We start from the raw sequence: 26,460 nt of genomic DNA, 5'->3' as shown, positions 1-26,460 counted from the left end.
AGAGAAGTGTGAGAAGAGGAAATACATCTGACTATCCTCACGTAAATGAATTATGGTAACTTATCCTTTTAGCAAGCAACTGCCGATTCAAGTAGGGACCAGGCAGGAGACGAGAGGCTGACACTACCACAGAGGAGTTTTAAGTAAAAATGCGGTGAATTCCTGGACGAAGGGGCGTGAGTCACTATAGGACACATCAAGTGTGGGGACTGTAGAATCGTGTCTTGGGTGATTTTAGAGAACGTGGACTATAGATCCCACATTGACTATGGCAGTCAGAGGGAGAGAAGTCTTTATGCTGATGATCTTCTAGACCGTTAATCAGGGCAGAGTTCTTCTGGAAGTGGAATCCATAAATGATCTATAAAGCTCAGTCATAAGTCATATCTGTAGCACGCATGGGAGTCTGGTTTATCAGATCAACTCAGTGTCCTACTGGACTTGGCCTCGTGGTTTTCCATCTCCTAGAACACATGCAATTGGGACCCATTCCTTTCTAATGTGCAAAGAACCACTTTTCAATGTGATGTACTTTCTGAGAAGAGAAGGGAGCAAGACTCAGGTCCAGTATAAAAAGTTATAGTTGATACTTGTACATAGTTCAATATATCTAGGGAAGATACTACATGGTTATCTCATACAGGTAGTAACTCGGTTTATGATGAAGATTAATATGTCGTAGGATAATTGGCAATAAACCTCTCAAAGGAAAATCTCATTCAAATGGGAATTCTGTGTGTATTGCCCAAACCGATGTATAACATTATTATTTCAAAAAAATAATAATCAGAGTTTTAAAAAAAATCATAGAATTAGCTTGAGGCCAACATTTAGGAAAGGTTTAAGTAAATTTCAACATACCAATTGTTGTGATGACATGGGGAAAATGTTCTTGATATGACAAGTAAAAATCAGGATGCAAAATTATGTATAGCTTACATATAGATAATACGTGAATAAGAAAATACCTATGAAAAAATAGGGGTTTAAACAATTAGAAGAAATCTGCATCAACGGTAATAATGAGTATGTCTCGTCAATGAACTGTTGAGGATTTTTATTTTTCTTTCCGGAATAACCCAACACATTTTATAAAATCCTAGTATCATGGAATCTGAGAGCTGGAAATAACCCAACAGCTCATATAGCCCAAACTCCTCCATTATCCTGCTTCAAAACCAGAGTTAGGTGAAGATTGCCAAGTAGTAAACCTAATTATGGGCTGATCCGAGACTAACGCCCTTTACTCCTTATTCCATATCGATCACTCTTTGCATGACATTATATTACATACTTTCCAACAGAATCCAACATTTCAAAATAAATTACATCTACAGGCATTCGTATTCAGAAGTTACTAAGTGAACAAGGAGACAAAAGCTTTTTCTACTTGAAATGTCTCCTACCCTTGGATGGGTCAGGGAAGATACCATGGCTTCTGCTTTTGATGACAGATGGCTTTGGAGGCTGCTGGCTGCCCTGACTGGAATGAGACTTGCCATGATCGAGGCTTTCAGTCTGTTCTTTGAGAGAATACCATCTAGGAGTGTTATCGAGGTGAGATGTGCTAGATAAATCAATCAGTACCTGAAAAACAATGCAGGAAGTCAATGAGGTTGATATAATTCACTCATTACTCTCTTCTGTGACCTGAAATTTATTCATGGATATAAGATACAGTATGATGTTGAGGACGACCAGGCTGTCTTCCTCATGTTTCTTTACGCATGACATTGGGAACAATGCCCTGTGCATTACAGATGTCTAATAAACACTTGGTTAAATGGAACTGTATAAAATCTCAGACTATTAATTATTTTGGAGATTATGTAAAAAGGTAGACTTGCAATTCTTCATGAAAGAAAACTTTCTTTTGTGAAATGAACACATTCTAGTACTAAATTTGGATCTTTTGTTTTTCTAACTTGGCTATCATTTTTAAAGATTGGTTTTAGTTATGAGAGGGACAAAATAAAAAAGAATGGGCGATTTGCAAATTACTAACTTATTCCTTGTATTTTAAAACATACTTTAGTTGATCTTTGAAATAGGGGTATGACTAACAACTTAACGGTGAGAAAGCACTGTGTCATGTTTTAACTGGCAGCATTTTTTTTCATTTTTTTTTTAACATTTATTCATTTGTGAGAGACAGAGAGAGACAACGCAGAAGCGGGGGGAGGGGTAGAGAGAGAGGGAAACAGAAACCTAAGCAGGCTCCAGGCTCTGAGCTGTCAGCACAGAGCCAGATGCGGGACTTGAGTTGGACACGGGACTCCAATCCATGAACTGTGAAATCATGACCTGAGCCCAAGTCGGACTCCTAAGTGAATGAACCACCCAGACTTCCCAGCATTTTTCATTTCTTAGTGATTCGTAAGTAATAGTGCAATTTAGAGTTGCTGGCATTTCGGATTTGATGAGACATAAAATAATGAGAACCAACACAATGGATATATGCTCTAAATTCATGTGAACAATCAATTTTAAAAACAACAATAAATCAGTTTTCTGAAATGGGACATTAAGTCAGATATAACAGTGCATCCTAGAACTGTCCGAAGGTCAAGACTATTCCCAGTGGCTGTACTAGCATGAGACTGCAATTAAAGGTCAAATGGTCTAGTTTTGATGGGAAAGAGAAATACAGTCTAGGAACCAAACAAGATCTCACATCACCTAGACTACATAACAGTTTTCTATGATTTCTGGGAAGGGACATCATATTGTCTAGGTGTTATTTTTTTAAGACATGGTTTATTTCTCTTTATTTTTTTAATGTAATTTATTGTCAGATTGGTTTCCATACAACACCCAGGGCTCATCCCAACAGGTACCCTCCTCAATGCTCATCACCCACTTTCCCCTCTCCCTCACCCCCCATCAACCCTCAGTTTGTTCTCTGTATTCAAGAGTCTCTTATGGCTTATTTTTTAACATTAATTCACAACTTCTGTTTTAGCAAAGATCACTAAATAAAATATATATTTTTGGAAAAATGATAGATGAAAACAAAAACAAACCAAAAATGCAGAATCTGACCACTGTGCCAGAGTTCATTAATGAGGTTAGATTTCATGTGAATTTACATAAAATTCCTTTTTATTGTCTTCTCCTACTTCTAGTTTTGCCTTGTAAAATAATTTGAGAGTTTTCACAGGATACTTCAAAGAAATAAGAATGTAAAATGTCACATAAAGTCAATGATACATTCAGTGAGGACTAGCAACTCAATAACCTGAAAATGCAATTTAAAAATCTAGCTCATTTTATAAAGTTTATCTCAAAATTTTAACATAATCATTTGGATTCACAGCATGATTATCTCCTATGAAAACAATTACTAGTTCATCTTGCAAATTATTTACAAAGTACATCAAATGGTAAAGTGAAGACCATTTCTCAAGTTACTATTCATCAACTGAAAAGGATGAATCAGGAAATACATTCTATCCACCGAAGGACTTTAACCAAAATGGTTATCTTATAAACTTAAAAAATATGCTTGCATCAAGCTCTAATTGGTGGTTCATAATGAAAGCGAATAAGGAAAAGGAAATCAGATGCTCACCTCACCAAGAAAGTCATTGGAAGAAAATCTATCATAATCCCAGACGGTCACCTCCAGTGTTTTCTTCTTGAGCTACAGTTTAAATCAAAATGTCATTAACCCCGTTCCTCATCATAAATTTTCATCACACTCTATTATAGATTCATTTACTTTCACTTCCTTTAAGTGTATAAAAGGACTTCAAATTTATCTAAAAATGTGGGTTTATATTAAATAGTATGTGAAATACCAATGGTTTTACAGTCAAACCTAGTGTTTGCTCGTAAGAGACCTCAAAGTTTTACTCATTTCCTGTTATTCTAACACTCCCCTCAGATTTTAAAAATAAAAGCAGAATCCATAAATGCTCTTTAAATACATGGAATTCATAGGTTGCAAAACTGTCTAGGTAATTTAGATAAAATATTTGAATTAGAGTTTTTTGGTTTTAATAAATCATCGAAAGACGTAAGTAGCATTGCCTTATTTCTGCAGGTAAATTTAACTTCTTTTAAATTCAAGAACCCAGATTACAATTTATACCTAGCTTCAACTTCACAGTCACATCAGAAATCTTCCAGAGGACAAATCCTAAACCTCCTTTATAATCTTGAGGCTAGTCATCTGTATGTCTTGGTCTGTACAGTTCAGCTTCACAATGTCAGACTTACGAGGCCTCAATTTAGAGAAGACAGAGAATTCCTAAAATGTTGTCTGGTACAATAATACATTTTTTAAATTTTATTTACTTATTTTGAGAGAGAGAGAGAGAGAGAGAGAGAGAGAGAGAGCACACAAGTGGGGGAAGGGCAGAGAGGACAGACAGAATCCCAAGCAGGCTCTGTGCTACTAGCACAGAGTCCAATGCTGGACTCAAATGCACAAAAGTGAGTTTAATACCTGAGCCAAGGTTAAGAGTCAGATGCTTAATTGACTATGCCACACAGATGCCTATCAATAATATATTTATATACACTAAAATCTTTTCTTTGTATTCTTTATGAAAGTCAAATATAGCCAAGTATTACTTTTGTAATATACATATCAAATCATTATGGTGTCTAACATTACCTTATACAATGTATTACATCAATTATATCTCAATAAAACTGGAAAAAAAAGAAAAGAGATAGGCCAAATTAAAAAAAAATTAATGTTTATTTATTTTTGAGACAGAGACAGAGTATGAATGGGGGAGGGCTAGAGAGAGAGGGAGACACAGAATCCGAAGAGGCCTCCAGGCTCTGAGCTATCAGCCCAGAGCCTAACGCAGGGCTTGAACTCATGGACCATGAGATCATGACCTGAGCAGAAGTTGGACACTTAACCAACTGAGCAACCCATGTGCCCCTGAGATTGGCCAAATTAAAAAAAAAATGTACAGCCAGTTGGAAAAATAGTTTCCCTCAAAATATGACAAATATGGCCTAGTCTGTTGAACTATTTAAATTTTGAAATAATTGGTGGGAAATGTTCCACTGGTCTTATGTCTTTGCTTATTTTTTGGCTGTTTTGTCAAAATGCCCACGTTTACATTCATGGGATCTTTGAACTGTACCCATTTCCTTTCACTGGCTACCTTTCTCATATATATTTTACTCATTTCTTCTTGTCCGTGTGACAAAATTGATAGACTACAAACTTTTAATAGTTTTGCCATTGCTGTTCTTATATTAGCCTAAATCTGTCACAGAAAACAATCATTGCATACCTGTTCCATGGAGATACTTTTATAAATTACTGTTTGATTCCATTCAGGATTAAGACTTTTTTGAACATATTTAGTCCTCCTCTTGTACTCAGCACTGAATTAGAAGCCAAAAAAAAAAAAATCATTACATAACCAAAACCAAAAACCAAAAAAAAAAAACCAAAAAAAAAAACAGAAAAAAAAGTTACATTGATTATTCACCTTAACTGACGACTTCATAGTTAACAGGAAGGTCGTGCAGACATTTTAAGATGATACTTTGTGTTAAATCATTATGCAATCATCTCATCTTACCATCTTAAGCCTTATTTTAAATTGAATAAAAAATGACAATTTAAGAACATGTTGGATGCCTTTGGTTTTATTTGCCCTCAAGTAGTTTTTTAAAGAAAAGCTTTAGGTGTTCCAGCTATACTGTAATTTAGGAAATCTTTCCCAAGAGATAATTACATGAACTATATGGTAACATCTATACTTGACATCAATCAACTGATGGGAATGAACTATCATTGTTGCTATTAGCCAATGTTACCCCACAGAGAAGGCCTTTATCTAACCTTCACTGCTTTTTTCCTGAATTTTCTGCCTAGCCTTCGATCTCAGGTCCTAGATAACACTTCAGTGCTGATGGGCACCAGAGTCCTGAAAACCAACATACTTGTCTGGAGTTCTTTCATGTGCCTTGACTTTACGAGGTGGCTTTTCTAAAAGGACTGGATCCTCTCCCTGGGTTTGGTGGTGTGTGTTCCCAGCTATGGGCAGACTAACTCTTGCTAGTTCCTGGTCTCATGCGCTCCACTTCCTGGAATGCCTCTTACTGTTTCGCAGGCACAATCTACCCTATCCATTTTAGACAGAGCTGTTGAGAATCAAGCTCCAGTGCATCCCACCTTCAGAATGTCTTTCTTCTGTCTCTGGCTTTTTTCTCTTTCTTACCAGGATGTGCAGGGGCAGTAATTCACAACATTGACTGCATACTGGGATTAGCTAGGAATCCGAGTTCTAAGGCTGCAGAGAGGGCAACCGGCCATGCACCCATATCTCCTTGCCTGGCACCTCCGAAGAGTCCTCATCTAATAGGTCTGGGGTGACGCTTGACTATCAAAATTTTTAATATCTTCTGGGTAAAACTAATGTGCATCCAAGGATGAGAACCACTGAACTCCTGTTTCCCAGGACCTCCTATTTCAGCCATGAACGGAATCCAAATTAAGAAATAAAGCATCGACCTTCTCTCTTCTAACCAACTCATCTGTACAAAAATAAAAGCTGGATTTGACAATGTTTTTATTCAAGATAAATTGCAAATAATTTTGGGGAAGTGTAAATGCAATGATTTGAAAACACAGGAATTGTCATGTATTATAGATAGTATCAATTGATACATACTTTTTACCTGAATTTAGATGGATTTTAGATGAAACTGGTGAAGTTTATGTACCCAAACCCCCAGCAAATTCTACTTTGACTTATTCCACTTCTATCTAGAGAAATTCTCCTGTGCACAGGGAATGTGTTCTCCTCACCTGTGCACAAGGAATGTGTTCAAGAACATTCACCGTAACATTATTTCTAACAGCATATTAATAATATGATATATACAGTATATTCATTCAGTAAAATAGCAGCAGTTAAAATGAATAAAATACACCTCCATATATCAAGACAGATACATCTAGAAAAAAGTTAAGCAAAAAATTTGCAGAAGGATAACTAAAGTAAGTTATTATGATTTAAAATTAAAATCATGTGAGCTAATACAGTAAACTATGTATACATGTAGATATAATAAAAATATATTAATATCATAAGTCAGCTTGGGAATTATAGGTATTAAATTCTATTTAGTAGTTTTCTCAGGTGGACAGAGGAATGGTTTCAGAGGGTTTCAGAAGGTACATACAAAATGTTTTTTAATAAAAAAATTTGGAGCCTATATAGCAGAATATTAAAATTTGATAGAACCGAATATCAAAAACAGAGGTATTTGTTATTGTCTATAATTTTCAGTTTGAAATATTTTCCAATAAAATTTCAAAATAACTTTGGTAGGCTATGTGTCTTTATGTCTTATGGTTTTGGTTTTTTTTAATGTTTTTATTTGTTTTTGAGAGAGAGAGAGAGAGAGGGAAAGAGGGAAGAGAGTGAGAGCCAGCGGGTTACAGGCAGAGAGAGAGGAACAGAGAACCTGAAGCAATGTAGGGCTTGAACTCACGAACCATGAGATCATGACCTGAGCCCAAGTCAGATGCTTAACCGAATGAGCTACCCAGGAGCCTGAATTTTTTTTTTTTTTTTAATGATGACATCAGAAGAATGAATGTGAGCACTTTCAAGATAATAACAAGCCTTGGTAGCTGCTTGAGAATTCATGGCTATTTCTCTAGGCAGGTATACTTAGAAGAAAAACATATGGTAGTCTGACTTTTAAAAATTCTATTTGTTTTGGACTATGTGTTTGTTATCAAGGTAATGAGATCATGGGGAAACATTAAGGGTAAAATTCATAATACAGTAAATAGCGGCAAATTTTTTTTTCAATGCTGAATAATTCAATGCATCATATTTTAAAAAGATGGGAATTAATGTCAAACGTAAACTCCAGTACTTTCTTGAAAATTCCAGATATTGTCAATGTATGTGAAAATGGTCTGTATTATTAAAATGTCTTGAAAAGGATTTATTAGCCATCATCCTTTCTGAATCTATGAATATGGATAATTGTTACCACAATTTTTCACGTTTTTTTCACATATACATTTTTTAAAAGTTCTTGGTTCGTGGGTGAAAAGCAATTTATAAAGTAAGCACATTAAAATAAAAACAGCTAACATTCATTAAATGCTTAGTTTTTCTCAGGCAGAGTTCTAAATGCTTTTTATGTATTAGCTCATTTAACCCTCGTGGTAATTCTGTGAGACAGGGTAGAAAAAACTGAAGATCCGTGGAATTAAGGGCTATTGGGAAGGTGGCATAGTTATTAACTGGCAGGACTATGATCCAGACATAGCGAAACTGACTGGTTGCTCTTAAATGTAAGCTGTGTGTACTTTTTTTGTGAACTTGATTAGGTTCACAAAATCTGAATAAGCCACCAGTTTCTTAATTTCAGGCTTTATCAGCTGCAGTGCCTCATTTGTCTTCTTTACCAAATAATCTAAAGTCCTTCCTTTCAATTTAGATATATAGATTTCCTGTATATGTAATATAAATTTTATACAATATGTGTATATATAGACACATACAGAAAATTAGGCAAGTTTTAGAGGTGTTTAGGGAAATTCTATATAGTATATCCCAGGAGAGTGTTGTGGAACCAGGGATAAGTACCATAAATATTTCTTTTTGCCCAGATACACTCGGGAATAACCCAAACTGGCAGAATTTTATGTTATTAATGAATTTGATTCTTTAATTCTCTCCAGACTCAATGTGTCCATTTCATTTAGGATTATTGTCGGTAAACACAACTGGCCTCCACTCTTCCTGGTCGAGCTGTGTAAATGATAATGAAATCCTTTGCAGTTTTTTTGTACTTGAATTTTATGACACAGAGATGGTCGCACAAAGCCACTCCTTCAATGACACTTGTTTTTTAACTACCATGTACCGACCACCTGGAGCATGATCTGATCGGGCTGTGTAGCCATCTCACACAAATGAAAACTCTCCACACCTTCTCCCATCTGTATCAGAATCTGGATTTACAAGCTGAAGATGGTCAAGCAGAGGGACTCTTAAACGTGAGCATAAATGAGGGTGAGGAAAAAGTGGGGCTCCTTTTCTGTTTCCTTCTTCGTCCAGAAAACACACTATATTCCCTCCTGGGAAGATGGCAATAATGATATTAAATGAGGACAATGAGTCCATATCTGATAATCAGAGAAGTTTTTTAACCAGGGAAAATAAAAAGTCAATTAATCAAGATGGGGCATGGGGCTAATAAAGAAAAGTTAACCTTCATCCCCTTGAAGTTTTGACTAATTTCTTTTCTCTTTCATTTTTTAATTTGACCGGTTATTTTCTCATGAGTAAATCTGCTTTTAAGACAGGCAGAAAAAGATATTTGAAATTCAATTATTCTTCCCTAAACTGACAGAAAAACAGTACTCTGAGTTTCTCTTTTTAATTTAAAAATATAGATGAGAAAGAAGAATGGGACATGATGGCTTCTTTCTATTTCACTCTCATAGAATTAAAATATTGAAGGTTTTTATTTCTTTTGTTTTATTTGGTTTTCCTTTATTGGAAATCATATATATATATATATGTGTATATATATATATATACACACACACACACACACATACATGCATACATACATACACATACATGCATACATACACACATACACACACAAAGACCACAGACATATATACACATACTTATATATAGAAACACACAACACACACATACATATACACATATACATATTTCTTTACTGAAAAAATACAGTAGGTCCAATAAAGAAACACACACACACACACACACACACATACACACACACACTATTTTTAATTACTCCTCTAAGGATTTTCCTTTAAATTAGAAAGAAGCTCATATCATATTCCATTTTATAAGCTCTATTGTTCTGTGCACTAGTGTGTTTTTAGCACATCACTTCATTGCCCCTGTGCTCCCTGAAGTCAGAGCTATGGTTGTTTGTCAACTCTAACCTCAGCTCCTAGCACAGTGTCAGGAACAGTCTGTGCTAAAGAAATGTTTATTGGATGAATCCTTAAAACATGCTCCTACTTTTTTCCTCTTAAAATCCACTGAAATGAAACAAGTTTTGGCCTTTGAATTGTAAATGCACACAACACCTGTTTCTGATTTACATAGGTCTTGGAGGAAATAGTCTGATATGCTAACAAGGAGGTTTAGAGAAAGTCTAGCCAGGAATGGAACTTCAAGGTATTATGATAGCTAGTATCAGCTTCAATCATAGCAAAGTCTCATAGTCTCATTAGTGGGAAAAGGTCTGCACTTTGTCAAACAGTGTAAAGAGAGAAAACCAGAATGGGATCCTTTGGATAAGCTCATTTCCATTTCCTAATTACCCAGGGACAACTTCTGAGTTCATGCACTCTTTGTGTTCTTTCCTGGTCTTTCTTTCACCTCATCTTGGTGCTGACGATTTGGGCTTCCAGAGCTTATGAGTATATTGATCCAAGGGTAGGAAGAGGAAATGAAAGGAGACCAGAAAATTGGACCAGTGAAATTCTTATCAGTTCACAGGACATTTTTTTTTTTAATTTTAAGAATGACAGATGTATTACATTTTATTATTGAAGAAAACGAAGTTCAAAGTTGTTTAGTTTCCTATACAGTGATGTTAAATAATTTGGTGTAATGCTGTAGCCCAAGCTTTCTGTATCTCCTTTTTTGTAGGGATAACTGACCACTGGCTACTTGATGTAGCCAATCATGAAATATGAATAATCCCACAACTTTTTTTAATGTTTATTTACTTTTTCTTTTGAGAGAGAGAGAGAGAGAGAGAGAGAGAGAGAGAGAGAGAGCGCGAGCACGCACACAAGCAGGGGAGGGGCAGAGGAATATAGGAATTATATATTCCTATATATATATTCCTATATATTCTTATATATATATTCCTATATATATATTCCTATATATATATATATTCCTATATATATATATATATGGGCCATATATATTCTTATATATATATATATATGAATATAGGAATTATAGGAATATAGGAATATAGGAATTATATATTCCTATATATACATTCCTATATATATATTCCTATATATTCCTATATGTATATTCATATATATATATATTCTTATATATATATGGGCCATATATATTCTTTTATATATATATATTCCTATATATATGTGTGTGTGTGTATATGTATATATACTTCCTATATATAAATTATATATATTTGTATATAAACACATATCATAACAAATTTAGGCCAGTTTTAGAGTAGCTTAGGGAATTCTGAGTGGTATTACCCTAAGAGAGTGTAATTGTACATACTATTGGCAATAATATCAGCTACCATTATTGAGTTTATTACGTGCTGGACATTATGCTTATCACTTTTGGTGGTTTACTCTGTTTCACAAAATGCCTGGGAGGGGTGCTATTATTATTTCTATTTAGCAGAAGAGGAAATCATTTTAGAGAAAGCTTACAACTTCTAAGAGGCAGGGCTAAAATTCAAACCCAAGTTCTTCAGGACTTCACTCACTGGCCCCGTCAGCCAAAACTACAATATCAGTACCTTATCATTATAATTCCTTCTCACATCGACAGTTCTCAGAGATGATGAAAGTGACTTCTAAATGAAACATATAATGAGAAAGTGACTTCTAGATCTTTGAAATTGTGACCAGCACATCCTAGACGGTTTCAACCAGTATTCACATTTACAAAACACGCTCTCTTCTAAGTTAAATACAGACAATCATTGTCATTCTGACAACTACCCTCCACCCCTGTTTCTCTAGATAAATGATAGGAAGGTTCTGCATAAAGGGATTGATAATATCTGTTCTAAAATGACATTATCTCTTTCAACCAAACTAATTTTGCCCATCAGTCTGAGAGATCTGGATGGTGTCCTGAGACAGCTAGCCGTAACAAGCAACCTTACAGAATATCAAATTTAGTGTTTGCCATGATTAAGTGGATGTAAGGAAACAAAAAAATTTCTGGCCACCAGAAAGGGTGTGGTGACTAATCCTATTCTTTACAATATTCAAAAATCCAACTGCTATCAGGATCAAAATCAGAAACAACGTCTTTAGGGCCACAGCTTGCCAGAATTAGGAAATATGTTAAATGTTAATGTCACAGACAAAAACAAATCCTGTACCGTTAATATTTTGTGTGGGATTAAAATTCTCACCACCTTATTGCTACAGATGGTATAAGAGTCACCTCCCCAACTAAATAAATAACACACATAGTATATAATGTAACGAAATGTGCAAAAGAATGCTTCCAGTTATGTATCTAAAAGACACTCTTGGCTGACAATGTAATGATGTATCGAGTTATGAGCTCTCTTAGAAAACTGTTTCCTACTGTTGGCAAACAAAGAAGGATGCTCTTGTGTTGTTGTTAATGTGGGAGAGCAGGCAGGTTATGGCATCCTTTTGCACAGCAATACCTTGGTGGTGCAGAAGTTATAAAGACACGGAAATGTTTCAATATCAGGTCTAATTCATGGAAAAAGACTACAAAACTCTGGTCTTTAAGATGAGATTCCATGTCTAGTACTGGACATCCAGAAGATCAGTTAATTTCTTTTGAAAGATGACTCTAGATTTTGTTTTTGTTTGGAATAGAAGACTCAGGAGCAGTTAAGCCAGGGTTACCGCATGAGAAGCTAAATGTATTTTAGCGGACAAATTATATTTGAAAACGAGTTATATCTATATTGCAGGGTGATATTTCTTTCTTCACATTTTTCTGTTTTTAACGTGTTTTACTTTTCAATTTTCTACTGCACACATCTGCTAAGCCTATTTAGTAATGTAATCAGAGTGATTTTCTGGTAGCCTAATTCAATAGATACCAACATGTAAAAAGATACAAATGAACTACAGGTGAATGTATATTTTCAAGTGTGTACATATAAACTTTAGACATCACAGCACAGCATGACACTGAAAATGAGCCAACTCTACCTTGCATTCTGGACAACCATGACTTGACTGCATTGATTCCAAGAGCAAGAGTGAAGGATATAACAGGCAAGTCGGAAAGACAGGAAGAAAAAAAGTTAGGAAGAGAAACAAAGAAGAAAATACGAGAATAATAACCAGATGACCTATACCAGAACATATAAATAACATGAAGCAGAAAACCATCTCAGAGCTACAGTGGAAATAATACCTCCTAAATGTAAAAAATCCCAAGGCCTTGGATGCTGTAATAATTAGGAGTAATTTAATAAAAGGTTTACGAGTTGAATAGGGCAGCTGATTAGCTGCTTTTGGGGAGGAACCCACCCAGCAGGCTTGTTTTGTCTGACAAAATACTGGAGATGGCTTGTGATGGGGAGTTCACTCTGTATACTGGAATCTCCTGTCACTCACCCCAGAATGACTGACATATTCATATTACCTGTCTGCCCTTTCTGGTTACTCAAGTTTGCAATAGTCTAATCAAAACATATCATGTAATAAATAAAAGACAGGCACTCTCATATAGCATAAAAGGTGACACTCTCCAGGATACTATTAGAGAAGATAGAAAGTAAAAGACACTGCTTTATTTTCATTCATTCATTAGCAAATGCCAATTAAAAATACACCCTAGGCAGTGATTTCTTCTTGCCCCATAATATTGTCATTAAATAACACTGAAGGTCTAATGACCCAATCAAAGGCAGGATGAAGTTATCAGTTTGTTGTTATACTCACATGAAAAAAAGCAGCCAAATTACAGCTGTAACTAATTATGACATAAATGAACATAAAATAAAAACTCTCCTTTCCTCTGCTATATGGCTAGCTGGTGATCCTTACAAATAAATAAAATGCAATGATTTAAAAATAGAACCACAACACCAGCAATTCTAAGTTTCTAAATAAAATCAATGGGATAAAAGTAAAGGCTGCATCCATAATTGGATATAGTACCTAGAAATTTTCAAATTATTTTCTGAGTGTTATCTACATTTGATTTCCTAGCAAAACTATTCACTGGCTCCCTGCTCACCTTGGCTCTGTCAATGTCAACAAGACAAAAATTAATCTCAAAAGAACTGGTGATCTGCCCGTGGTGATATAATTAGTCAACAACCAGCAGATTCAAAGGTAACGTATAACTTTAACTTGGATCCTGTCCAAACAAACCAACTATAGTCATACAACATGTGTTGTATGATTTCAAAGCTTTTAAATCAGTTGAGGTTTGTTTTATGGCCTGAAACGTAGTTTCTCTTGGAGAATGTTTCATGTGCACTTGAAAAGAAGATGTATTCTGCTATTGATGGGAAGAATGTTCTATAAGTATCAGTTAGGTCTTCAAACCAATTAGGAAAATATTACGAGGTAACTGGGGAAATTAGGAATTATTTACACATTTTAAAATTACAATGGTTGCATGTAGTATTATGACTATTTCTTTACAGAAAAAAAGTTGTAATAGTTGAGATCTACTTTAAAATAATCTGTAGAGGGGATTGTATGAGACATGGTTGGCTAGGAGATGATAATTGCTGAAACTAAGTAATGAGTATGGGATGGGTAATTACGTTATTCTTTCTACTTATGTGCAACAATACAAGTTTCCCAAATAAAAGGCAATATTCAAATGTTACTCAAGTTAAATGAAAAATGAAAAAAAAAAAATAAACCAGAGCCTTCAAATTACCAGTCTCGAATTCTTCTTATCATACCTCCGACTGTTGATTATTTATGTTCCAAGATGCAAATTTGGCTAATAGAAATTGTTCAGGTAAGGTATAATGATCTGTTGAGTCCAAATTACTGTTTTGAAACCAACCTTGAGTAGTGATTTATATACCAGAACATAGCAATTTGCATTTATTATGTAAAAATTAAACATCTCTAAAGAGCACTTGCTTTATATGAACAGTTTATAAATCACATGAGATTCAGAGATATTTTTCATTTATTACCAAATATTTACCATACTTAGTAAATATTTATTTAATATTCAACATGTCAAATATGACTCTTATTTTATTTTATAGTTTTTAAAACACTGATTTGAAAATACGCATATAAGTAAGGATACATTAAGTCACTTAATGAACATGTAATGTGCTACCTAATAATATCTTATAAAATTAAACAGTAACTTATGAGTCTTGAACGTTAGTTTAACAAATGCAATTGGGAAGATAAGCTAAGTCTCTAAATCTGCCACAAACAATCCTTTAAATGATTTCACAGTCCATCTGATGGCTTAAAGTGGTTTCTAGATTCAAAATACTGATTGTTTCATCAAGACAGATTTTCTTATGATCAAGACTCTCCTAGAACCCGTTAAGGCTTAATTACAAATTTTTTTTCCATCATATCTAATTGTTAGAAATAAATAAATATGACGTGAATAAAATGAAGGAAGATATATTTAACTCTTTAAAATTAGAGACTAGAAACACCAACACTATTTTTGAATCCATGGGATGCAATACTTAGAAGACACTGTTTCTTCACTTACCCTCTCCCAGGAAGAAGGTACACTTTAACAAAGGGGTCCGAATAACCGTTGTTGTCTCGAGGGACAAGGTTTCTTGCTTGGAGAATATGGATTATGAGATTTCCAAGATCATAGTTGATTTGAAGCTTAAAGGGACATCAAAATAGTCCATGAAGATCATTTTGATGTTATTTTTAAAAAGCTACAATACGTTATTATTCAATAACTTACCAGCATTTCTTTTTATTCTCGTGAGGAGCATCAACCCTCATTTCCATTTTATTTGAAACTGAACAGACTAGTTTATGCCTAATTTAATTGAGAACTCCCAGGCACATGCTAATAACTAGTAAGTGTGCTGTTCATTCTTTCCATGGGTAAAGTTCTGGCCTGTCTAAAATTCATTTAGAAGAAAAATCATACAGTAAACGCTAGTGACATTTTTACACCAAATTTACGTTCCTAGAAAAATAGTAAATGTTGTTAGCATTCATGAATACAGTGACTAGGACATTGAAAATAAATTAATTGATAAATTTAGTACAAAATGTCTTCTGTATTCACCAAATGCTTAGCAGTAGGTGGAATTGTTATTTAAAGATAGAGCTGTTAGTCTGAAATGTAAGAATATTTAAGAATGTGTAGATTTTATCTCTTCCTGTATTACCCTATATAACCTATAGCTTTTCTTTTTCTGTGCCTGCTTTTCTAATAGGGTCAGAGATTAAGATAATAAAATCTTGTTCTTTAATTTTTAAAGCTGCACAGGAAAGAAAAGGGGCTGCTTCCTAGATTAGTGAATGGCTGTTACACAACTGTCAGTGAATAGGAAAAGATGAACAATTCAAATAAATATTTGAGAAGCCCACATAATCCAAAATTGTGGAATTAACTAATTTTTCTCCTTCAAAATGTAAAGATTTTTATGGCATCATTTTGAATAAGCCTCAATTTTGCTTGATGCTGTTTTGGTTTATCAAATAATAGAAAGAAAGGGCTCTGCATTTCAGAAGAAAAAGATCCATAAATAAAGATACTAACCGAATTTTTAATAATCACAAGAAACAAGTATGCTAGGCTTAATGTTGAAAATGGGGTAATTTAGACAAGTCAAACTCTATTTAAAATTTGGTAATCAAAATAATTCCTAACTGTAGCATAATTTTGGTCCAGTTGTATTTTGTGGCAGAAAAAGGATCTGCAATTGCTTCTCTCAGCACAGCAAAAACTTAGACTTTGACCATCCTGAAAGCAATGTGACATAAAAGAAAGTGCCATGAAGGAAGGGGAAAAATGGAAAGTTCAGAACTTCAGTAACTGTGGACTCTAATGGAGTACTGAAATACGGAATTATTCGGCAGTTAATTTCACGGAGACTGAAAACAGCTTCCAAACTGCAAGAAGACATTCTCCCCCACTTACTCTTTTCTTCGCCAGCCTGAAAGTTCGCTTTTATCTGATGAGGCACCAAAACCACTTCTTATTGAAGTGAAAACCTACGGGCTACCCTAAAAATGTGCTTTTCAAAATTTCTGCTGCAGCGCCTTAGAAAAATCTTAGGGCTGCTCAGATGTTGCTTCTGAGACAGACTGAAACGTCCCCAGGAACCCTCCACCAGAGCCACTCCAATGCTGGTAGATTTGGGTGTCCATGTAAGGTTTCATCTGCAAAAAGGTTTTGCTACAAGAAAATAAATAAATAAAACGGAAATCACGGTCGCGAGAAAATATTGAAAAAGAAACGAAAAGAGCCTGCGAGTTAAGAAGGAATATTATTAAATTTCCACTAGAGAATTAAGGATTACTGCTCAAGAGAAAGGAAAATAAAAGAAGAACAGACAATAACAAGCCATAAAAGAAACACAGCAAATGCTGGTCCATGGGAAAGAGAGGAAAGAAAAAAAAAAAAAAGGTAAGAGAGAACAAGCTATGAATCAGAAACTCAGAAAATCTAGCATTTTCTCTGCTGCTTGTGAAATAAGGAAAGATCAGGTTGGGTTTTCTGAAAAAAGGAAACAGTTGGGGTGCCTGGGTGGTTCAGTTGGTAAGCGTCCGACTTCAGTCCAGGTCATGTTCTTGGGGTTCGTGGGTTCGAGCCCCGCGTCGGGCTCTGTGCTGACAGCTTAGAGCCTGGATCCTGCTTCATGTTCTGTGTCTCCCTCTCTCTCTGCTCCTCCCCTACTCACACTCTGTCTCTCTCTCAAAAATAAATAAACATTAAAAAAAAAAGAAAAAGAAAAGAGGAAATAGCGAGACTGCAAGATGTGCAGCACAGAGGTGACCAGGCCCGTGCTGCTGGGTCTTGCCCAGCAAGGTGCCTACATTCTGCACCTCTTTCCATGCCATTCTCACCCTCCACTTTTGCTTTCATCAGCGGGAGCCTAGATGATCACTGCATTGGTTTCTTTGTCTTTGTGTCCTCCCTTTATAAGCTTTCCTTACACAGGCCATTGATGTATGAAATCTTACTATATATCCCTTTTAATGAGCCTCCCTTATCCAACATATTTACTGATCGTCCTACTGCAGTGGCTAACAAGGACCCCCAGCTTGTGTGCAAGGTTATTTTTAATTTGGTTTCAACTTATCTGTACAGGAGCATTTCACTGCAGCAAAGCTGATGTCTGCCTTTTATTATTTCTGCCAGCAGAACCTTTCCTTGAAGCATTGCTTCTTCCAGGAACACACGCCCCCTTTCTCTGGGCTGATCCACAAATTAGTTCAAGTCTGTTGTCCTTTGTGAAGTCTTTCATGAAAATCTCCTCTAGAATATGTTGGAGGTGCAGCTAAGACTTACTGGGCTCTTCCCCTTGTCTGAAACTTACTATCTTCAAATATTCTTATGTTACATTGTGTCACTTTTTTCTACGTGATTTTTCTTATCTATCCTGGATTACTTTTTGGTATTATCTAAAGTACACTTTTTAAAACATTTTTGACGATGACCCACAGTGAGAAATATGGGTTACGATACAATACACACACAGAAACACACATGTATAGAACTAAAAAAGATAGTGATTTACACTATTTTCCTTCTGTTTTCCCAGTCAAAATCCCCTACATTGATTTTACAGATTACAAATTGGTTATGACCCCTGGCATGAAAAACACTACTGTAGGAAAACTGTTCAGCAATTATATAACAATTGTTGGTAGGAGGAAGAAAAGAGAATAGTATTGGACTCATGAAACTCTTAAAGAGGAATCTTCACATTTCCAGAACAATCTGTCCTGTTTGAAACACATTCAACAAGTATAAACTGAGACATAAAACTTACTGATTCTGCTAAGGCATCCGGCAGATTTCAAATTATAGAATTCCATACATATAATTAGATTTTATAAACTGTATATTGTACTAAGATATTGTTCTATAATATTGTATTCTTCCTGTATGTGTTACATGCACATATAAAACAGGAAAAGTTCTAACAGTGTTTGCGATTTCAATAGACCAGTAAGGGGAGAAGAAACAGCCGAAGAAGATGGTATAATGATGATTTTTAAAAAAATATTCTCCTACCTGAATTTCCCCTGTAATTGGATGAGAGACAACCTTGGCTGCATCAGTAGGCTGCAATAATAAGAACATATATTAATGGATAAACCTTCATAAAATTTACCATTTCAATTTCCTTGTGAAATTAATTTCTATTTGGTTGGAGCACACTGTCTGGAAAATGTATTTCATCCATTTGGTGGCTTCAGATTATGGTATCTACTTACACGTCACAACGTGTGTTTGATTTTACAGATACATAAATCTAGTTTTCATTTTGTTCAGCCTGTTTTGAAGTTATAATTTTATACCTGTAGGGCTGCATTTCCAATTACTCAAGAAATGAATACTTTGGCTTAAAGCACTCGATTTAAGTATTTTACAGGTTTTAGCGATCTTTTGCGAAATGACAAAGACACTGTTTCTAGACGGTGACCGCCTGGAGCACAGATGTCACAGAAGTCCGTTCTTGCTGGCCTTCGATGGGTGGTAAACCCCCCTCTGCTCCCTTCTGGAGTGAAGCACTCAGGCAATCACTTCTTAATATTTCACATTCCTTAATTACAGTTCTACCCTATTCCAAGCAAGTTCTCACTTCCTTAAGAAGTTCCTTATGTCAGTAAAGCCTTAAAACAGTTAGGAATGTGATGTGATAAACTGGTTCAGAATGCTAACAAAAATGACTGATTGCTGACTTGTTATATTTCAATGCAGAATTTGTACAAAAGGAGAGATGATGTTCTGGACTCCAGGTCTACAACAGAATTTCAGGCAACATGGCATCAACACAGGGAGATACTTACTAAAACGGAGGCCAGCCTGCTACGTTCAAAGTAAAGCCCTGTCTGCCTACATGTACATAATATTGGCTTTGTTTTAATAATTAACCTGAAAAGGAAAGATCCATAATATTTAGGTGGATATGCTTGTTGTCACCTTTTCCTTTATATTTTTATCTTGGAAATGAGAGTAATCCAAAGAAGACAGCTATACTCCAGGTCTTGTGTTATGAAATAACTAAGGAATGAAAATGTAATCTTTGGTAAAATTACAGAGTTGAGGTTAAATTTTCTAGGCCGTGTATCCTTTATTTAGTTCAGCTCATTATTAAGAATGTCCATTCGTTAGGGGCGCCTGGGTGGCTAGGTCTATTAAGCATCTGAGTCTTGATTTCAGTTCAGGTCATGGTCTCAGAGTTCATGGGTTCGAGCCTTGCATCGGGCTCTGTGCTGATAGGGCGGAGTCTGCTTGGCATTCTCTGTCTTTCTCTCTCTCTGCCCCTCCTCCCACTCGTTCTCTATTTCCCTCTCTCAAAAATAAAACATTAAAAAATGTCCATTCATTAATACTGAAACCATGTTCTGGCTGCAAAAGATAACCTACCAGTTAGTGACCAGTTATATTTACTTACAAATTACTTTACTGTTTAAATTTAAAGAAAAGCAAACTGAATCTAGAATAAGAAGGACAATAGAAGTTTCTAGAACTATTTCTATCTGGATTAAAGACAGGGGTTTTCCTAAGACCAGTTTCCTTTGTATTCCAATGAGGAAAACTGGAGAATAACTGACATAAAAAGTAAAAATGCAAGCCAAAAAGCAAAACAAACAAACAAACAAACAAACAAAAAAACCCTCACAGAACACAAAGCTAAGTGATTACTGGTAACTTATTTTGATTTCTTTTTGACAGTTGTAGCTCATTTGACATGTAATCATGCAATATCACTAAATTCAGGGTTGAGTAGAAACTTATGGACCATTTTTAATTGTTCTGGGGTGTGGCAGTAAAATCAAAAGGGTGTGGAGGGATATTTTAAATTATGGAAGGAAAGAGATCAGTATCTGTTGGATACGGAGCAAACTACCAGCTCCAGGTAGTGACATTTCCAGATGAGAGCTAGCTACTTTCCTTTAAAGGATGCCATATCTTTCTGAGGCTGTTTTTAATGATTACAGTGATAAAAAATGTTCTTCATGGAAATCAGTGATACAAGTGTGGAACAGGCAATCACTTTGGTAGGGTGCAGTCTGATTTCCCGGTTTGAATAGTTGTACAATGTCCATGAGTTGTACAATGTCCATGAGTTGTACAATGTCCACAATACCCTAACGATGTGTAATGAAACAAATGCATTATTTTTATTTCATTTTATATATATTATTTTTTCCAATGGTTACTCAGATATTAGGACATAAATATGAATTAAGTATATAATAAATAAAACTGTTTTAGGTATATCTTTGGGCATAAGAGACCCGTGAAAAAAACTAGTGAGATGTTAAGGGCACTCTGACCAGTAAGGTTTGGGAGATCAATGACCTATTTCATAAGAACATTTAAAACTAATGAGTACTTTATTTTATTCATTTATTTTAATTTTTTTTTAATGTTTACTTATTTTTGAGACAGAGAGAGACAGAGCATGAACGGGGGAGGGGCAGAGAGAGAGAGGGAGACACAGAATCAGAAGCAGGCTCCAGGCTCTGAGCTGTCAGCACAGAGCCTGACATGGGGCTCAAACCCATTGTCCACGAGATCATGACCTGAGCTGAAGTCGGACGCTCAACCGACTGAGCCACCCAGGTGCCCCAAAACTAAGTAGTACTTTAATTGAATCATTTATTTATAACATGACGTTCATTTTTTTTTTTTCAACGTTTATTTATTTTTGGGACAGAGAGAGACAGAGCATGAACGGGGGAGGGGCAGAGAGAGAGGGAGACACAGAATCGGAAACAGGCTCCAGGCTCTGAGCCACCAGCCCAGAGCCCGACGCGGGGCTCGAACTCACGGACTGCGAGATCGTGACCTGGCTGAAGTTGGACGCTTAACCGACTGCGCCACCCAGGAGCCCCATAACATGACTTTCAAGAAAGCATTCAAACTTCAAAGGTAAACTGAAGAAGGTTTGATTAAAATGTCAGACACAAAACAGCTTGAGGTGATAAAATAAAAATTTTGGAGATAAAAATTCATAGTGAAATAGCTTAAGCAAAATAACGATTTGATAAAGTCATATACATAGCTTATATAACAAACATATATTTAAATAATTTAGATGTATATTTTACTTACATTTACTCAGAAGAAACCACTTAGAGCATTATTACCAATTAATAATTACTTATGAATAATCATTTAGAATATTTACTAGACGGTGTTCTAAATATCTAAGTATATAATTATGCCAACTATATTTAAATATTTAGTCTTAATACATTTCTTACATTAATATTTTATAATTTAATACCTAGTCTCACACCTAATGAAAACACAAAAAGTTAAAACTATAATTCTGTAAATATTCTGAAGAATATATGACAAGTGCCAGTGATGATTTAATTCACAATATTTACTTATTTATTTTATTATTGTTCTGTGCAAGCCCCTCCACTTTGTGCTTAAAAAGCATTAAAAAAAAAAGAAATGGTTTTTGGTTCTTAAGGAACTTGCAGCCTAATTGGGAGGATAAAATAAGAAAACTGATAGCTACAATCAAGATACAAAATACATACATAAAGATACATACATAAAGTATGGGGCACTTCGGAGGGAGGGAGAAGAAAAGGAAGAATGGATATCTTCTGATTTTAAGGCAGGATTGGAATATGGATAGATTTCATGGATGAAGGCTTCCTATTGCTCTTATTTCATTGGACACTGAGGAGCTATCCAAAAAAAATGTCTGTGGAAAGTAGGAATGAGCTGGCAACTCTAATATACAGAGTATTTATTAGCAAGGCAATTGTAAAGACTGAACGTTATGCTTACTGTGATAATCTCCCAAGGAAAGCCCTTTTAGACTGAGTAGGATAGGGTCCTAGGCACAGGTGAGGCTGTCAAGATTCTAGTAGCAGGGATACATTTTAAACAGGTTAGTGACCCAATCAGGTCACTGTGCCACAGATCAGCTGGAGGGTAGTTTGAGAATGAAGAGAGAACGGTGAGTGGAGTTGCAAGTAATGAGTGCAATAATGTTGGAAAAAGAAATAATGCTTTGCTAAAGAAAACTGGTGGGTTCAGAGAAGGCAGAAACTTACTAGAGACTTAATAGAAAATCAGAATTCTGAGGATTAAGATTCAGTGACTAATAAGACATTGTGAATGAAGAGAAAAGAAGAGAAAATGAAGGTCTCAAAATTTTACTTAATTTCCTGGGAGGATGGTGATGTCAGGTGCTGAAAAAAAAATTAGGATGAGAAACTTGTAGAACTATAATGTCCTTGGTGTGGAAACTTTTCAAGCCGACTTTCTCATTTCTTGTGTCCTACCTGGAGATACTGAGATAGGAATGAGAAATATCGGTCTGTAAGTCAGAAGACAGGGAGCCTCCATGAGGTAATTCTTGAAAACTAACACATAACTGTATGTGATAAATTATAATTGTGTTAAAATTTGTATTGAAATCGAATCTAACCATTCTTGAAATTGTTCTTTGTGAAGCCTTGCTATATTTATTTTGGGACACACTGTCCTGTGATGCAATGATTAAGATCATCCTACCTTTGTTGTTTCTCTCTGAGTAAAAGGGATTTGGGGGGACATCTGCTGTGTTTTTATAATTGGTGAAACAAACTTTGTTTTCTGAAGTACAGTCAGTTTACCCAAGCATAGCCTGTCCCTCCCAGGCATCTTACCAAGTAAAGAGAAATCTTCATCTATGTTTAAATACAAGAAAACTTTGTCAAACATATTTTTAACCATAATAAGAATTTCTTCATTATGAATGAAATCTATGAGGGAAAAGTTACAAACTGTCTACATTTTCATCTTCTTTTATAAGGTTCAAAACATTAATTCTATGGTTTTTTTTTTAATTCACTAGTATGTTGGAAATTATAAGGTTAGAAACATTTATTACAAATGAAGACTTGCAAAAAGGGAAAATTTATTAGTATGGAAATAGGGATACAATTCAAAATGGCAATTCTATATTACTGGTTTTCTTTATTTCTTATTGTCCTAAATTCTCTTTATCTCTGTGTCCTTTTTACCTTTTATTTAGATTATCAAACCCAATCTAATGTGTAACTTATTTCCAAAAAGATGCAAAGCTAATGTTTCATACACAAAGAGGCTCAAATTGATGCAACCACTATACAGAAAAAGAACCAGGAAATAGGGAGCATTAGACACACTTTTCAAGTTACTCATAATAATAACTGCTAAAATATTTTAAGAAATATAAAAACACATCATCTTCATGAACATTTTGCTTGGTCATATATTCAGAAATGGCAATTTTTTGGGCCAAGAGATGATTAGGAAATGAAAAATCACAAGAGAACGATATCGTCTTTCCTTTGTCCTCGTCTGAATAAGGAGCTAGGAAATAAGTAACTTAGAGGTCATACTGAACAAATCTCACCTTGCTGCTGCCGTGTTTCTTTTTGCTCACTGAGGGTGACCCCGGTTGCCCAGGGCTGGGGACGGAACTGGATCCTGCTGATGTTGGACCTGAATGAACGTGAGATCCTTTCTCAACAACGGACGACAGAACCAGTGGTGACTGCTGTAATGAGACCTTCTGGAGCTCTGCTGCCAACTGCTTAGGATCAACCCCTGGGGATTTTGCTTTCTCCACTACAACAAAAAGAAATGGCTATGTATTTCTCAGGTTCATAGGCACTTAACACCATGGAACTTACTTGGGTTCTAGGTGACAAGGTAACGTACATTCACAGATGTATGAAAATTTCTACAAGCCACGGTCTGTTCTTTAGTGCAGTAACCCAGACTCTTAGAATGCTAGCTGCAGCATAGAAAATTTTCAATAAATTTTTGTTAAACGAAGAAACAAGTGATCATGCTACAATTAATGAAACAAGTGTTCATGTTACAGCTGATCAACATTTATAAGACTACAGTTGTTTGCTAATAGAGTTAAATCTATTTCATCATGTACTTATGAAATTAAATGTTGATTTTTTTTATTCACTATTAACAGCAATCAAAAGGTTCAAAAATAAGTGCCCCATAATCCTAGGCTAAAAGGAATCGAGTATTGTCTAAAAATAACCTAAAACTGCAAATAAATGGCTCCATGGATTCCTTTGAAGGGATGAATTTATTTTTAAAGAATTCAAAATGTGAACTCACATAGCCAGAATTCTGTATGAATTTCTTTAATGGGTCTAATACACAAATACGTGTTTCCCTAGAAGGCTAAAAACGTAGCTGCAATGCTTTGGTTTTGTTTACAATTACATAAATAAACATTGATTAGCCTAGAAGTACATTTTTGCCTACGCAGTATCTATGCTCACATCCTCATCTACAGCTACACCTGCCTCTACAACGATGTTTCCATTTACATCGACCCCTTTACCCGCAGTTGAAAGCAGATTACTTTCACCTACCAGCTTTGGGCGGCTCATGAAGCTCCAGGTGCTGGGGATTTTCAGAGTCTGATAGCATATTGAGGTCCCTAAAAATTAAAACAAAGAAATTGAGAAAGAAGTTGAGGAAACCTGAGACAAAAGTCCCTCTTTTCCAACTACCCTGAGTTTTGTTTTTTTTTTTTTTTCAGTAGGTAAATGAGAAGTGGTTAATGACATAAAGCAATTTCCAAGCATGCTCACCCTTCTAACCAAATATATACTTGCAATGCTGTTAAAAGTCAGCTGATAAAAATGATTATTTAAGGTGAAATCTTTATGGATTAAACATAAGCTCATTTTGAAATACTATACACACACAGGAAACCTAAATGGGTTTAGGCTTTCGTTTAAATGAAGCATGTTTCAATAAAAGCATGAAAGGGGACAGCTACTGACAATATCAGAAACAAAATCAGCTGAATTCTTACTATGCTTTAGATTTTGATTCTGAACACAAGAAATCTATAAAAACTTGTATTCACTTTATGTTCTAATTACTGAAAATCTTGCTGACTGGCAAAGGTTCCACCTTAACAATTTTAAATTAAAAGAGCCATGAATAGCCAAAAAAATGGAAACAAAAAGATGGGGAAAAACTCACAGTCTTACACATATTTCTGCTTCCCCACTTTGCTGACCAATGATACTCTGCACTTCTTCATATGTTTTAGAAGTTAAAGGAATTCCATTCCATTCCAACACTTGCATCCCTAAAAAGACAAATTCAATTATTAAAAAAAAAAAAATGTGTCGTATTTCTAGTCTGGGTCCACAGGGCAGAGAAGACACACAGGGCTCTGCATTTAAAAACCAACTCAGCACACCATTTCAGAGACCATCAGTTCAAAGTTCTTTGAACAGTAATACCACAACCCCATGTAGTTTGATTTCATCATTTACCCGAACACATTAGACCTGTGTAACATAACATGCAAAATGTTGCGTCTGAAATCTATTAAACATTACCAAACACATGCATTATGTTCACACTGCTTTCAGAAAGAAAACATCATTGAATATATATTGCTCAGGCCAATCTTGTGTAGGAAAAAAAAAATCACAAGCAGCAACATAATTTCTCCATGGGGAACAAGTATCTAGAAGAGTATAAACTTCCATATTCCATCATGGAATGGGTGGGAGGGGGGAAAAAA

General features: G+C 35.3%; 1 protein-coding gene across 1 annotated transcript in view; it reads right to left on the bottom strand.

The window, feature by feature from the left end:
- PCLO (piccolo presynaptic cytomatrix protein) overlaps positions 1-26,460 on the bottom strand; it is a 417,562-nt gene that overhangs the window by 69,293 nt on the left and 321,809 nt on the right. Inside the window, 9 exon segments of the mRNA XM_040472795.1 lie at positions 1,407-1,587; positions 3,572-3,643; positions 5,262-5,355; positions 12,935-12,961; positions 15,444-15,568; positions 18,948-18,998; positions 24,295-24,509; positions 25,286-25,353; positions 25,908-26,016. Of these exon segments, the coding sequence (XP_040328729.1) occupies positions 1,407-1,587; positions 3,572-3,643; positions 5,262-5,355; positions 12,935-12,961; positions 15,444-15,568; positions 18,948-18,998; positions 24,295-24,509; positions 25,286-25,353; positions 25,908-26,016 (942 nt within the window).

The sequence above is a fragment of the Herpailurus yagouaroundi genome, unplaced genomic scaffold, assembly GCF_014898765.1.
Source record: "Herpailurus yagouaroundi ecotype Mexico unplaced genomic scaffold, PumYag 100, whole genome shotgun sequence".
Taxonomy (NCBI): domain Eukaryota; kingdom Metazoa; phylum Chordata; class Mammalia; order Carnivora; family Felidae; genus Herpailurus; species Herpailurus yagouaroundi.
The sequence above is the reverse complement of the archived record's forward strand: the minus strand, read 5'-3'. Positions and strand labels throughout refer to the sequence as shown.